The following is a 14,866-nucleotide window of genomic DNA, read 5'->3' on the forward strand; positions in this document are numbered from 1 at the left end:
CAAATATTCCCTCCAATGGAATAAAGGATAATAGAGGCTGATAGATGGGCTAACCTTGACCTTGAAATGAAACAGTAATCTAACATCCACATTATCTATTTATATTTAATCTTAGTGCAAATAATTTTATTTTTACATGCTTACTAAAAATCATTTTAAAAAGGAATACTCAGTATTAACCTTAAACAGCATTAGTATGTTAATTTTTAAACTATTAATTACAGTTTCACAATAGACTACTAGATTAGCAAAGACTTGACATTGGATTAAAATGTGTTATTTCCAGAGAATTACCTGATTGCAAATAAAAGTTTTCTTTTTCTTGTTTTATCAAAACTATTTCATTAAAAACCATTAAAATAAAGGATACAAAGAACAGCATGGGAGATAGGTAGCCACTGACTGCAAATGGCATTGATCTGAACTTTAGGATCTGAATGGCGTGCCTCCCGGACTCCAATTTTTAATCCTAAAGAAGTCACTATTTTATCAATTTTTTCTTTGTCCCTATAATAAGCATAAGATGGGGAACATATATAGATAGTGATGAGTAGTGGGTAAATGAATTTGACATTATTTGATACATTTTTTTTTCTCATACCACATAACTTTTTCAATAAAAGCTAAAAATGATTGAGGGGATCCTACTTTCAAACTTTCAAATGTACTTTAAAACTTCTCATGAAGCACCATTCTCCAATGTTCTACAACAAACTTTGCTAGCTGATAAAACAGTTTTACTAACCCCAGAATAACCTAGAAGATAATCAACAAAAGCCAGCTTTTCCCTCGACTTGTACCAGGCAAGTTACTTCCCAAATTCCCCACTGATGATCCTACATATCAAGTATCTTTTGTACTACAATTACTGTTTTTAAAATCTGTGTTTATGAAAACAAAGGATCAAGGTGGGGAGGGGGGATGGTGGAGGATGGGAAAGGCAGCGGAGCACAACAGACACTAGTATGGCAATATGTAAATCAATGGATGTGTAACTGATGTGATTCTGCAATCTGTGTATGGGGTGAAGGTGGGAGTTCATAACACACTTGAATCAAAGTGTGGAATATGATATGTCAAGAAATTTGTAATGTTTTGAACAACCAACAATAAAAAATTAAAATAAAATAAAATAAACATTAAAAAAAAAAGAAAAAAAAAAGGATCAATGCTTATTTCCATCCTTTTATCGCTTCACCTCAGTACTCTATAAAATATTACTGTTCTGCCTTTCCTCCATTATCTTTTACTTTAGCTACATGTGCTCCTTTAATTGTTTCTGAGCTCTGTAATCAACTTGTCTGTAAAGGCTCTGTTCTTCATCTATCTCAGATTTCCAAAGTGTGACTCATTAAACTGGAAAGTGAGGCAAAATACACTGCGCAAAGATAAACAATTTTACAACAGTCTTACTTTTTCAAGACAGCATCATACAAACTCCATATATTTTCCAGGATCAACTGTACAAATAAAGGTTTCTTTCCTTTTGCCTGTACAAAAGAATATACTGACTTAAGTTCCTGAACATTCACTATGCATTTACATATTTGTTTGCAACATGTTTTAATATCAATGTCTCATTTCTACTAAAAAATATTTTTTTAACATTAAAGATGAAAGCAGTTATAAGAATAACCTAAAGAGTCAATAATACACGATAATAATACACCATTCCCTTTCTCCAGGAATCAGGGACTTTGAAAACAATGTAGTCATTTAGAGATTTATCACTGTTGCTGCTCCACCATTTCCATCGAAGAAACACACAACATTCAACCTGAGAGCTAAAACTTCACTCTGCATGATCAGGGTCTTTCTAGGGACTCTGATCTGAAGTGTTCTGAAAAAAATATAAACTGTTCTTAAACATACAAAAAAACTTCACAAGGACAGAAAAGTTTTTTAAAACCCTCTAAACCTACTATTTCTCTTACCAAACTACACAAAAAGTGAATAGCCCCAGAGTACCTTGAGGCAAATACTCTTACATATATATGACATGGAAATGAGACCTCCTTTTCCAAGAGTAACTGGCAATAGTATTAGTCATTGCCTTTCTAAATACTTAGTTTTGATAAGTTATCATGAAGACCTAAACATTTATGCACACACACAAAAAAAATCTATTATAGCTTTACTTACAATATGAACACACTTGGGGAAAAAAACCTGTCCAATCTTAGGAGAGTGATTACATAAATAATGATGATCTCAAAAAATAAAATAATAATAGTGTGCTTATTATGCAAAAAGAACCGTTCTAAAGAGTTTATTTGGATTACTTTATATAATCATCCTAACCACCTTCTGAAATAAATGCTATTATCTTAATTTTACAGAAGAAAAAACTCAAGAAAAAGTCACAGAGCCAATAAGTGAGGGAGCCAATATTCAAACACTGACTTGTCTCTCAAGCCATGTTCTTCCCATGTAACGATACTCATTCCCTTTTAAATACACTGTTAGGAAAAGCTTTCAATGGCAAAAGAAGATGTTAATGATGTGACATTAAGAAAAAAGGCAGCTATGTTATATAAACAGTATAATCTCAAACAAGGGCTGTATATATGTCTATCAAAAAAGTGAAAGAAATTAAAACTATGTCATAAGCATTGTTGGCCTTTGACTTTTTCTTTTCTATGGCTTTATATTTCTGAACACTTTTTAAGAGGAATGTATTTGATTTTCAATGAGAAAAAAAATATGTGATATTCTGAACTTTACATTAAAATACAAAGCTTCAAGAAAAATACCCATTGAGGCTATATGCCCATAACAATGCTAAATTACCTCTATTTATAGTGGTGTGGTTTACAGGAACACCTGTCTTTCACCATCTGTACTACATGGTAGCCTCTGCTATGACTGGAAATACAATGTGGATCACATAGTGATGTCTAAAAGAGACATCTCTGAAGATACACAAATACATAATGGAAACTATGTGTTTTTAAGGGCTCAGGATCTGATATTTTTTGTAGGCTTTTTTAAAAGAGTAGTTTTTTGCTATCTATTTATTAATTTAGGGAAAACAGAAAGGATTTGCTAGCCCAGGCTGGTCTTGAACTTCTTGGGCTCAAGCAATCCTCTTGTCTTAGCCTCCCAATTAGCTGGAAATACTAGCATGCATCACTAGGTCCAGCTTGCTCACTCACCTCACTATATACTAAGGACTAAGAACTCTATATAAAGTAATACTAGGATATAAGACTCATAAACCCTTCCAAATTACATAGAGTAAAAAGTCCCTCATGAACTCGTCTGCAAAAATTAAAGCTAAATTATATCTACTAAAGATGTTATAGTACCAGTTTTCTATAACCAACATTCCAAAGGGACAGTATTACCTGATCAACCTTCATTATTTTCTTAGCCTTCATATTTATATAATAATCTCCCCACAAGGTTTTCAAAAGAACTTCCTTTTTGATGCCAATTTTTTTGCTATAGATTTTGGCAAAATGCTCAATTCTGAAAGAAAACCAAGAATTATGTTATTAATAACAAATAAGTAACATTGATACAGCTAACATGAGTGTTTCTGTGTCTTTATGTGAATTATTAAATCATTTCAACCTTCCTACAAATTTCTCCCATTTTACAGAAAAGGATAATGATGCACGAAGATATCACACAGGTAATGAGTGAACTTGGGATTCAAACCCAAGCAGTCTGACTCCAAAGCCTATGTTCTGTCCAGCACTAGCTACATTAATATAGAGTTAAAATTCATGCTATAGTGTCCTTTCTTAATTTTTCACTGGTAAAATGAGAAAAAAGGAACAAAGGCCAAGGAAATGTAGACTTCAACTGTTCATCACAACTATGTCAACAACAGAAATGTACTTCCAGTCTCCATAGCTATAAATGATGGCTGCTCACAAAGGAAATAAACTCTAGAGATGGAACCTGCCAAAACAAGTTTGTTGGCACCCTGAATTAAATGATAAACATATGTACACTTAATTCACTCTTATCATCCCTTAGAGAAACCACCTAGCACCACAGACTCCATCCTTGGGACAGCAATCAACAAATAAGGGTGATCTTGTATAGTACTTCGCTGTTTGGATAAAGTACCTAGGAAATATCTATTTTTCAAAAAACAGTATATTTAATCTAAGGTTTGAGTCTAGAACTCTCAAAGTACCAGCTTCTTAAAAACTGCCTACTCAGAAACAAGGCAAGAATACCCTCCCTCACCCCTTCTTTTTACCACTATACTCTAGGCCCAAGCTAACGCAATAAGAAAATACTAATCTATAAGGTGAACAGAGAGCGAACGTACATCCTGGGAGCAAATTTTTAACTCTCACACATCAGATAGAGCACTAATCTCTAGGATATATAAAGAACTCAAAAAGCTAAGCACTAAAAAACAAATAACCCAATCAACAAATGGACCTGAACAGACACTTCTCAGAAGAGGATATACAATCAATCAACAAATATTCGAAAAAATGCTCATCATCTCTAGCAATTAGAGAAATGCTAATCAAAACTACTCTAAGATACCATCTCACTCCAGTCAGAATGGCAGCTATTATGAAGACAAACAACAATAAGTGTTGGCCAGGATGTGAGGAAAAACATATACTCATACATTGCTGGTAGGACTGCAAATTGGTGCAGCCAATATGGAAAGCAGTATGGAGATTCCTTGGAAATCTGGAATGGAACCACCATTTGACCCAGCTATCCCTCTCCTCGGACTATACCCAAAGGACTTAAAAACAGCACACTACAGGGACACAGCCACATCAATGTTTATAGCAGCACAATTTACAATAGCTAAACTGTGGAGCCAACCTAAATGCCCTTCCGTGAATGAATGGATATAAAAAATGTGGCATATATACACAATGGAATTTTACCCAGCAATAAAAGAGAATAAAATCATGGCATTTGCAGGTAAATGGATGGCATTGGAGAAGATAATGCTAAGTGAAGTTAGCCAATTCCCCCCAAAAATGCCAAATGTTTTCTCTGATATAAGGAGGCTGACTCATAGTGGGGTAGGGAAGGGGAGCATGGGAGGAATAGATGAAGTCTTAACAAGGATGGTGGAATGTGAAAGACATCATTATCCAAAGTACATGTATAAAGACATGAACTGGGTGTCAAAATACTTTAAATACAAACAGAGATATGAAAAATTGTGGTATATATATGTAATAAGAATTGTAATGCATTCCACTGCCATTTATTTATTTATTTATTTAAACCAATTTAAAAAAAGGAGCCAACAACTCAAAAAGAAAGAAAATACTAATTATGAGGAAGGGAATAAAACTATCTTTATTTGCAGATGACATGATCATCTATGTAGAAAACCAAAAGAATCAATAAAACTTCAGTTCTAACTAATAAGCAATTATAGCAAGGTTGTACACAAGGTTAATATAAAAAGTCAATCACTTTCCTATTTACCAGCAATGAATAAATATAATTTGAAATTAAAAACATAATACCTTTTACATGAAATCCCCAAAATAAAACATTAAGGTCTAAATATAACAAAATATATATTTAAGATCTATATGAGAAAAATTACAAAACTCTAATGAAAGAAATCAAAGAACTAAATAAGTAGAGAAATTCCATGTTCATGGATAGAAAAGCTTCAATATTTTAAAATGTCAGTTCCCAAATCAACCTTTACATCCAATGCAATCCCATTCAACAAGTTATTTTGTAAATAACAAACTGATTTTAAAGGATATATGGGAGGCAAAAGATCCAGAATGACCAATGTGACATTGAAGGGGAAGAGTAAAATTGGAGAGACTAACAATACCAAACTTCAAGACTTACTATAAAGCTAAAGTAATCTAGACAGTGTGGTATTGTGAAAAAGAAGAGACGAATAGATCAATGGAACAAAACTGCTCAAAAAACAGACCCACATAAATAGAGTCAACTGATCTTTGAAATGGGCAAAGACAATGTAATGAAGAAAAGAGGGTCTCCAACAAATGATGCTGAAACAACTGAACAGCAATTTGCAAAAAAAAAAGGAGGGAGGGGGTTAGATACAGGCTATACACTCTTCACAAAATTAATTCAAGACTTAGAAAAATTAAGCTCATAGACTTAGGTTAAAAAAAAAAAAACATAAAACTGTAAAACTCCTGGAAGATGACATAGAGAAAAATTTAGATGATTTTGGAGAACACTATAGGCATAAGCCATGAAAGGAAGAACTGATAACATATACTTCATTGAAATTTAAAACTTCTTTTCTATGAAAGGCACTGTTAAGAGATGAGAAGACAAGTCACAGAGTGTGAGAAAATATTTGCAGAACACAGACCTAATAAAGGACTAGTATTCAAAAGAAGCAAAGAGTCTTAACACTTAATAAGAAAACATAAAACTTGATTAAAAATAGGTCAAAGATTTTAACAGACACCTAATCAAAGAAAGATGGCGAATATGCACACACCATCAGGGAACTGCCAGTCAAAAAAATAATGAGCTATACTACACACTTATGAGAATAGCCAGGCACCAAAACAATGATAACACCAAATACTAGCAAAGACGTGGAACAAGAATAATGCCATTTATTGATGGTGGGGATGCAACAGGTATCACCATTTTGAAAGACAGTTTGGAAGTTTCTTATAAAAATTTTTTTTTTTTAATCTTCTTTGGCCTATGATGCAGCAACCATGATCAATGTTACTTACTCAGTGACATAGCTGAAAACTTAAATCTACAAAAAACTTGCTTGTAGATGTACATAGCAGTTCAATTCCTATGCAGACAATGGGGTACTCTTCGGCATTAAGAAGAAATGAGCCATGAAATGATATTGAGGCAATTTAAATGCATGTAACTAAGTGAAAGAAGCCAATCTGAAAGACTACATGCTGTTGATCCCAAATATGTGGCATTTTGGAAAAGTTAAAACTACAGAAAGAGTAAAAAGAACAGTGGATGCCAGGAGCTGGGGGGAGGGAGGGACAAATAGGTGGGACATGGAACAGTTAGAAAAGTGAAACTATTCTATATGATACTATAGTGGTGGATACACATCATTATACACTTGTTCAAACCCACAAAATGTACACCACCAAGACTGAACAAAGCTTAATGATATCTTTTGGTGAAAATAATGTATTAATGTAGGTTAAACTTTTGCAACAAACATACTACAATGGTGAAGGATAATGATAGCGAACTTATATATGTGGGGGCAAGAGTGTTTGGGAAATCTCTGATCTTTCTCTCACTTTATATTGTGAACCAAAAACTGTTATAAAACACACTTAAAAAGAAAGGAAAAAAGAAAAAGGATATCTACTATGCTCTTCACTGCTTAAGAAATCCAATGTTAGCACAGTGTAGACAATTCTTTACAGTTCAGACAGGAAGTGTGGTATTGGTGAAACCCAAGAGTTGATGCCAATCAAAACAATAATGAGCTATACTACACACCTATGAGAATAGCCAGGCACCAAAACAATGATAACAACTGAGTTAAATTCCATTATTGATATGCTTAAGAAGCTACAGAAGTAGAAGCCAATAATTATCATAGGAATCAGAAATGTTAGAGCCAGTAGATAGAACTTAGAAGCAAAAGCAGATACCATAGAAACTGCTGAAAATAAATATCTAAAACCCTTCTCACTGGGCTAAGGGAGAGAAAAACATCTAATCAGAAATCAAAATCCAAATTATACCGTTACAGGCTGCTGACATTCTGAACTGGTCTCAAGGGTCCATTACTTTCTAAGTAATTTACTATCATAAACTTCATTTCCTATTTGATCCAACAGTTATTTATTTAGCAAAGGTTTTTATTTATTTTTATTTGTGTGTGTGTGTGTGTGTGTGTGTGTGTGTTTTAATCCAAAATTTTAGTTCATAAATTCTGTTATTAATTTAACATGCTTTTGCCTTTGGGGAAAAGAAATCTTTCTTCTCTCTATAAATTCTCATCTCACTCCAAATACTTGGGAGATTTCTGCAGTAAGGGACTTCCCCATCAAGGAATGCTGAAAGGAGCATTCCTGGTTTCCTCAGTTGCTCCTCCCCAAGCAAAGGTGAAAGGTTGACATTCCGGGGTGGAGTTCCTATGCTTCAAAAAGGAAACTGGCTCTTTCTTAGTGCCTACTCCATGAATCAGGAAGAGTCAGGTTTTCTTCCTAGTTCCCCTTGGTTCCACATACCTACAGCAGGCCACAGACCCTTGCTTCCTGATTCAGTTCAGGAGAACTCATCTCTTGAGTTTTTCATTTGTCCACACTGGATTTTGACAGGCAGTCTGCAATCCTTCATGGAGAGCTGCAGTTCCAATCCAGAAGCTGAACTGGATCTGCAGATCTCTATGGAAGGAGACAACAGTACACTGCCACTGTGGTCTGAGTTCCCAAACACAGTTTCCAATCTAATTTTTTTAGGGACCCCTGTTCTTAAGGAGCCCTGTTAGGGCTATGATGCATAAAACTGAAACTATGAACTCCATAGTGGCAACTTGGTTCTATTCTCAATTAGTTAAAACCAGAGATAAATGACTAAGTAAGAGATTTAGTACATCAAACATGCAATGTTTTCATATCTTTTCTCTTTTTTTGCTTGATATAGGCCAAGTTTTTGTGTATCCTTCATCGATACTTAAAACAAATTTTGACTTTCATTATACTATCAATATGGCTTATTTCTGTGACCTTAATCTGTTAACAGTTTGCTGGTAATGTAAAATTTTAGGGGAGTAAAACTGCCACCAAAGTACATGCCTTGTAGTGTTCTACTCATAACTCTATTTTTGTCTTATGAATTTTATGATAATCGACACAATTAATCTCTTCACTACTGAAATGTGTCAATTATCCTAATAAAATTGTTCCTTATGCCATAATTCACTTGTCACAAACTATTACTAATACTGCCAAAACTACTTTCTTTTTTGTTCACATTTAATTGACTAATCAGGGTCCAAGTTTACACTCTGTCCATTATGCCCTTTTTTCTTGTATATAACAAACTTCTGGATTTAAAAAAGAAAAAAATCTTTTTTTTTTTAAATACTTTATCTCAGCAATCCCAGCAGCTTGGGAAGCTAAGGCAGGAGGATCTTGAGTTCAAAGCCAGTCTCAACAAAAGTCAGGTGCTAAGCAACTCAGTGAGACCCTGTCTCTAAATAAAATTCAAAATAGGGCTGGGAATGTGGCTCAGTGGTTAAGTGCCCCTGAATTCAATCCCTGGTACAAAAAAATAGATATATAAACAAATAAAATAAAATACTTTATCTCCTTAATGAAGGATTTCATATGTTTATTGTCACAATTGTTAGGACCAGCTGAATTTCTGGTGTGGTTTCTTTTCAAGATTTTTTTTAAAAATGTTGATTTGCATTACTCAAACTCTGTTATTATTTTCTCTTTTATAATAAACATCACATAAATCCTAAAAGTGGTAAATTTTCATAAACACTCTAAAATTTACCAAAATCATGAACTATCATAACATATTTGCCTGTCTATTCAGGTCACTATCATTTGAACTTTTTCTAGTCCACCATCTGTTTACATATGTATACACATATAGGCATATAAGTCTCTCAAAAAACTTATTTTTCATCCTCTTAATTTTTTTCTCATGGTGTTATGGTTTGGATGTGAGATGTCCCCCAAAAACTCACATGTGAGACAATACAAGAAGGTTCAGAGGAGAAATGATTGGATTGTAAAATTTTTAACCCAATCAGTGAATTAATCCCCTGATAGGGATTAATTGAGTGGTAATTGAAGTGGTAGGGTGTGATTAGAGGAAGTGGAAATTGGTGCTATGGTTTTGGGGCATATATATGCAAATGCTCCCCATTCTTCCACCATGATTTTCAGCCTCACCTTGAGCCCGGAGGAATAAAACAGGACTTCTATGACTGAGGCCTCTGAAACAGTGAGCTATTAAATAAACTTTTCCTCCTCTACAATTTTCTGGATGGGTCTTTTAGTCATAGCAGCAAAAAAGTTAACTAAAATACATGGTTATCACAAAATTTGCTTATTCAGTTCAGCCATTATTATTTATGGCTTTTATGCATCTGTCACTAGTTAAAATTTTAAAGCACTGACCATACACTTCTCCATTTTTAATTCTATTTTAAATCATTTTCTCAAACCAAATAACTTCAAATTAGACTCTCAGAAGAGATCTACATAACATATTTGTATTCCAAGACTTCACACATCTATCTATCTATTGTCTATCTTCCTAAATCACAACTTGGCCAAGTGTGAAATTACCAAGCCACACACCTTTATGCCTTCCAAACTACCCAGTGGATTCATGTTAATTGCCGAATTCTAAAACATTGGTGCATAAAACCTATTAGGAAGGGCTTTTCATTGTCTCTTTTCTATCCCTATTCTTCAGAGTGGGAGCCTCAATTCTATTTATCTAAAATCGGAATTTAGATAAATAAGTAGAATGCAAGACTTGAGAGCAACCTAACCAGTATGGCTTTTCCAATGTCTTCCTTATTTACAGGTGCTACTTATCCCTAAAGTCAATATGTTTCTACTTTTCAGAGCAGATTCTCCTGAATTATCATCTATTAAAAGAACAGATTTAGGATGTAGCCCTAGATACAATCTTTATTCACATTTCCTAGCCCTGTCCCACTGTCTGAGAGTAACATAGAATCATTTTCTAAATTCTGAAATGTGCTTATTTTCACACTTGCAGTCAGCTGCCAACTTTGCCTACCCACTAAAAGTTTAGAGAAAATTCAAAGGAAAAGGTCTCCGGTGCATTCATTTCTACCACCACCTTCCCATAAATTAATATGTAAACTTGTTGAAAACCAGAACTAGCCTATCTCTAAACTTGACCTTATCTAACACAGAGTAATATCAGCTTACTAACTGATGGTATCTAAGAATATCAAAAGATGAAAGGGATATAGAAGTTACCCTTCCTTATTCAACCTATTCAAGACTCTCCCCATTCCTCCTCTTTACACAGTAAAGGTCCTCTAATTTCTAAGATAGACTACAATTAATATAAAACATTAATTATGAAAATTATTATAACAAAGGAACAAGCCCTCCACCTTGTGGCTCACAAGCAGAATGCTCACAAATTAGATATCAACAAATATGACCCCATTAAATAACTAAATAAATAACTGCACTTTTTACTTGAAAGAGAATCTTAGAAATCATCTTAACCCAAAATTCTTAATTTGGATGAAGAAGCTGAAGCCCAGAAAGGTGATAAGTCAAGCTATTAACCAGGTCTCAGAAGTGTAAACCTTCAGCAGGTCTATAATTCCTATTTTCATTACACATTCTCTACCTAAATTTGGTATAATCTTTTAGGCACGAAGTAAACCATCTATAATTCATTACAAACATGAGAAATTATGATATTATAATATATTATACTGCCTAGGCAAAAGGAAATTGAAGAATAAGTTCCTGTAAAAAAGGAGGACATGGAAAAGCCATACTGGTTAGGCTACTCTAAAGCCTTGAATTCTAGTCAGTTTCTGATTCATTCTTCTTTTCCATTTCCAGATCCTACTGGAAGATATTTCATGAGCAGGCCTTGTTTTCCCCTGGTGCATTGTTTCTGATTCTATGCTTTCTGCACATTATATGAAAAATTAAGCTCACAACTAAAGTAAATTTCATTATAATTTCATAATTATTTACCCAAGACAAAGAGATTTTTATCAAAATGTAATCTTTTAACTATATTTGGATTTTTTAAAATTTTACAATGCAGTAATGGTTGCAGTTAAAAAAATATAGTCAATTATCTATTATATTCTAAAAAGTAGATGAGTGTTACATGGCCCTAGCATGTATATATTCACCAGGGCCAACAAGAAGTAACAAGGGTCCCTATATTTCACAGGGAAGACCCCAGAGAAGTACTGTGGTAAGAAAACACATTCTTCAAGCTGGGCACAGTGGCATATGCCTGTAATCCTAGCGGCTTAGGGAGCTGACCAGTTCAAAGCCAGCCTCAGTAAAAGGGAGGTGCTAATTAACTCAGTGAGACTCTGTCTCTAAATAAAATACAAAACAGGGCTGGGGATGTGGCTCAGCGGTTGAGTGCCCCTGAGTTCAATCCTCGGTACCAAAAAAAAAAAAAAAAAAAACACAAACTTCAGAGTCAGGTAGATTATAATCTTAATATAGGCTCTGCCACTTAGTAGCTGAAGGATGTTGAATGAATCACTAATTGTTTGAGCTTTAGATAACATGTATTTCAAAAGATGATTGTAAAAATTCAATGAAATAATTTTAAATGAATAACTCGATGCCTAGCATATGTAAATATCAATAAAACTAACTTCTTTCTATACTAACTTCTGTATTGTTGGTATAAAAATTGAAATAAATGTATTTGCACATATAAACATAAAAAAACCTCAAAGGATACAAAAGAAACTACTAGAAAATGACATGAACTAAGGGATAAGGTGGGAGATCTTATGATATACATTTTTGTTTAATGATATACATTTTTGTGCATTTAGAATTCATTCAAATAAGGCTTTTTAAAAGTCAATCATATAAACTACTCCTGGTGGTGCATGCCTGTAATCCCAGCAGTTCGGGAGGCTAAAGCAGGAGTATTGCAAGTACAAGACCAGCTTCAGCAACTCAGTGAAACCCTAAGCAACTTAGCAAGATCCTCTCTCAAAATAAAAAATAAAAAGGGCTGGGGATGTGGCTCAGTGGCTAAGTGACCCTGGGTTCAACCCCAGGACACCCACCAAAACACAGCAATTATAAATAAAATCTATAAAAAGAAGCAAGTCTGGGTTCAATATTCCACAATTAATGAATGTAATCTGCTATAATAACAAGCTAAAGATAAAAAATCATATGACTACATTAATCAATGCAGGAAAGACATGACAAAATTTGACATTCATTTATATTGACTCTCAGAAAAAAAATAGTAACATTGGTTGGAAGGCTTCCTCAATTTAACAAAGAACATCTAAACACAGCCCACAGCTAAGATTATTCCTAATAGTGAAAAACACCATGGTTTCCTCTACAACTGGAAAGAAGACAAGAGAGGGCCACCCTTACCACCATCAGTGCAATTAGACAAGAATATTCAGAAAGAAAAGGATGAAGTAAAACAGTCCCTATTTGCAGATGAAATGACTGTCTTATAGGAAATTCAAAGGAATATACAAAAAAATTCCAGAATAAGTGAGTTCAGCAAGGTCACAGCATATTTTGATATTAGAACATACAAAAGCAATTCTATTTCTACACATTAGGAATAAACATGTGGACATCAAAATTAAAGACCATTGATAATTGCTCAGAAAATTAAAAATCGGATGTAATTCTAACCCAACAAGTACAAGATTTATGTGCTAAAATCCACACAATGTTGATGAATGATATCAAGGAAAATGTAAATAAATGGAGATACATAGTGTTCATGGATTAGAAGGCCCAACAGAGCAAAGATGTTAAGTCTTCCCAAATTAATATATAGTTTACGAAATACGATATATCAAAAATTAGGTAATGTTTTGAACAGCCAACAATAAAAAATTTAAAAAAAAAATATATAGTTTACCACACAAACTATTACAATCCTCACAAGATATATGCAATTATTATAAATATTATTACAAAATTTGTATGGAAAGGCAAAGATCAGTGAACAGCTAAAGAAAAATAAGTACAAAATAATCTCCCCAATTTCAAGACTTAATGCACAATTTCTATATTTAAGACTATGTACCAGTGTTAAAAAGAGAGACACATAAATCAATGGAACAGAACAAAACACACATAAATAAATCCACATAAATATGCCCAACTGGCTCTGACAAATGTATAAAACCAATCCAATGAACTAGAGATAGCCTTTTCAACAATGGTGGTAGACAAATTGGCCATTCACAGGCAAAGAAAATAATCTCAACCCAAGTATCACACTTCATATAAACTTAACTCAAAATGGACCATAGACTTAAATATAAACAGTAAAACTATAAAACTATTTTTGAAAATGAGAGAATACCTTCAAGATCTAGAGCTAGACAAACTTGACTATAAAACCAAGACCCATAAAAAGAAAAACTGACAAACTAGACTTCACCCAAATTAAAAAACTTTACAGTATGTGAAAGACACTATTAAGAGGATTGACTCAGATTGGGAGAAAATATTTATAAAGCATATATCAGACAAAGGACTAATATCTAGAACATATAAAGAATGTGCAAAACTCAAAAGTTAAAAAAAAAACCAGATTAATATAATTAGAAACTGCGCAAAAGGTATAACGACTCATTTCATCCAAAAGAAAATACAAGATAACAAATTAGCACTGGAAAAGATTTCAACATTACCAGCTATTAGGAAAATGCAAATGAAAACCACAATAACTTTTCAGTACACAATCATCAGAATGGCCAAAATAAAGAGAATAAAAATACCAAATGATGGTGAAAATATGGATAAATTACATTACCCATGCATTGTTGACAGGAATATAAATGCTGCAGTCCCCTGGAAAAGTTTGGCAGTTTCTTTAAAAACCTAAACATAAGGGGCTGGGGCTATGGCTCAGCTGTAGTGCCCATTGCCTGGCATGTGTGAGGCACTGGGTTTGATTCTTGGCACCGCATGTAAATAAATAAAATAAAGGCCTATCAACAGCTAAAAAAATATTTAAACAAACAAACAAAAAAACTAAACATAAAACTTCCATATAGGGCTGGGGTTGTGGCTCAGAGGTAAAGTGCTTGCGTAGCACGTGTGAGGCACTGGGTTTGACCCTCATTACCACATTAAAATAAAATAAAGGTATTGTGTCCACCTACAACCAAAAAATGTTAAAAAAAAAAAAAAAAAAAAAA

General features: G+C 33.6%; 1 protein-coding gene across 1 annotated transcript in view; it reads right to left on the reverse strand.

The window, feature by feature from the left end:
• Nucleotides 1-14,866, reverse strand: part of Efl1 (elongation factor like GTPase 1) — a 137,035-nt gene that overhangs the window by 94,157 nt on the left and 28,012 nt on the right. Inside the window, exons 8-10 of the mRNA XM_048790135.1 lie at nt 3,348-3,471; nt 1,414-1,490; nt 371-507 (exon numbers count right to left, since the gene is read on the reverse strand). Coding sequence (XP_048646092.1) covers nt 371-507; nt 1,414-1,490; nt 3,348-3,471 — 338 coding nt within the window. The remainder of the gene's footprint in view (nt 1-370; nt 508-1,413; nt 1,491-3,347; nt 3,472-14,866) is intronic.

Source organism: Marmota marmota, unplaced genomic scaffold (genome assembly GCF_001458135.2).
Source record: "Marmota marmota marmota unplaced genomic scaffold, marMar, whole genome shotgun sequence".
In the NCBI taxonomy this organism is placed as follows: Eukaryota; Metazoa; Chordata; class Mammalia; order Rodentia; family Sciuridae; genus Marmota; species Marmota marmota.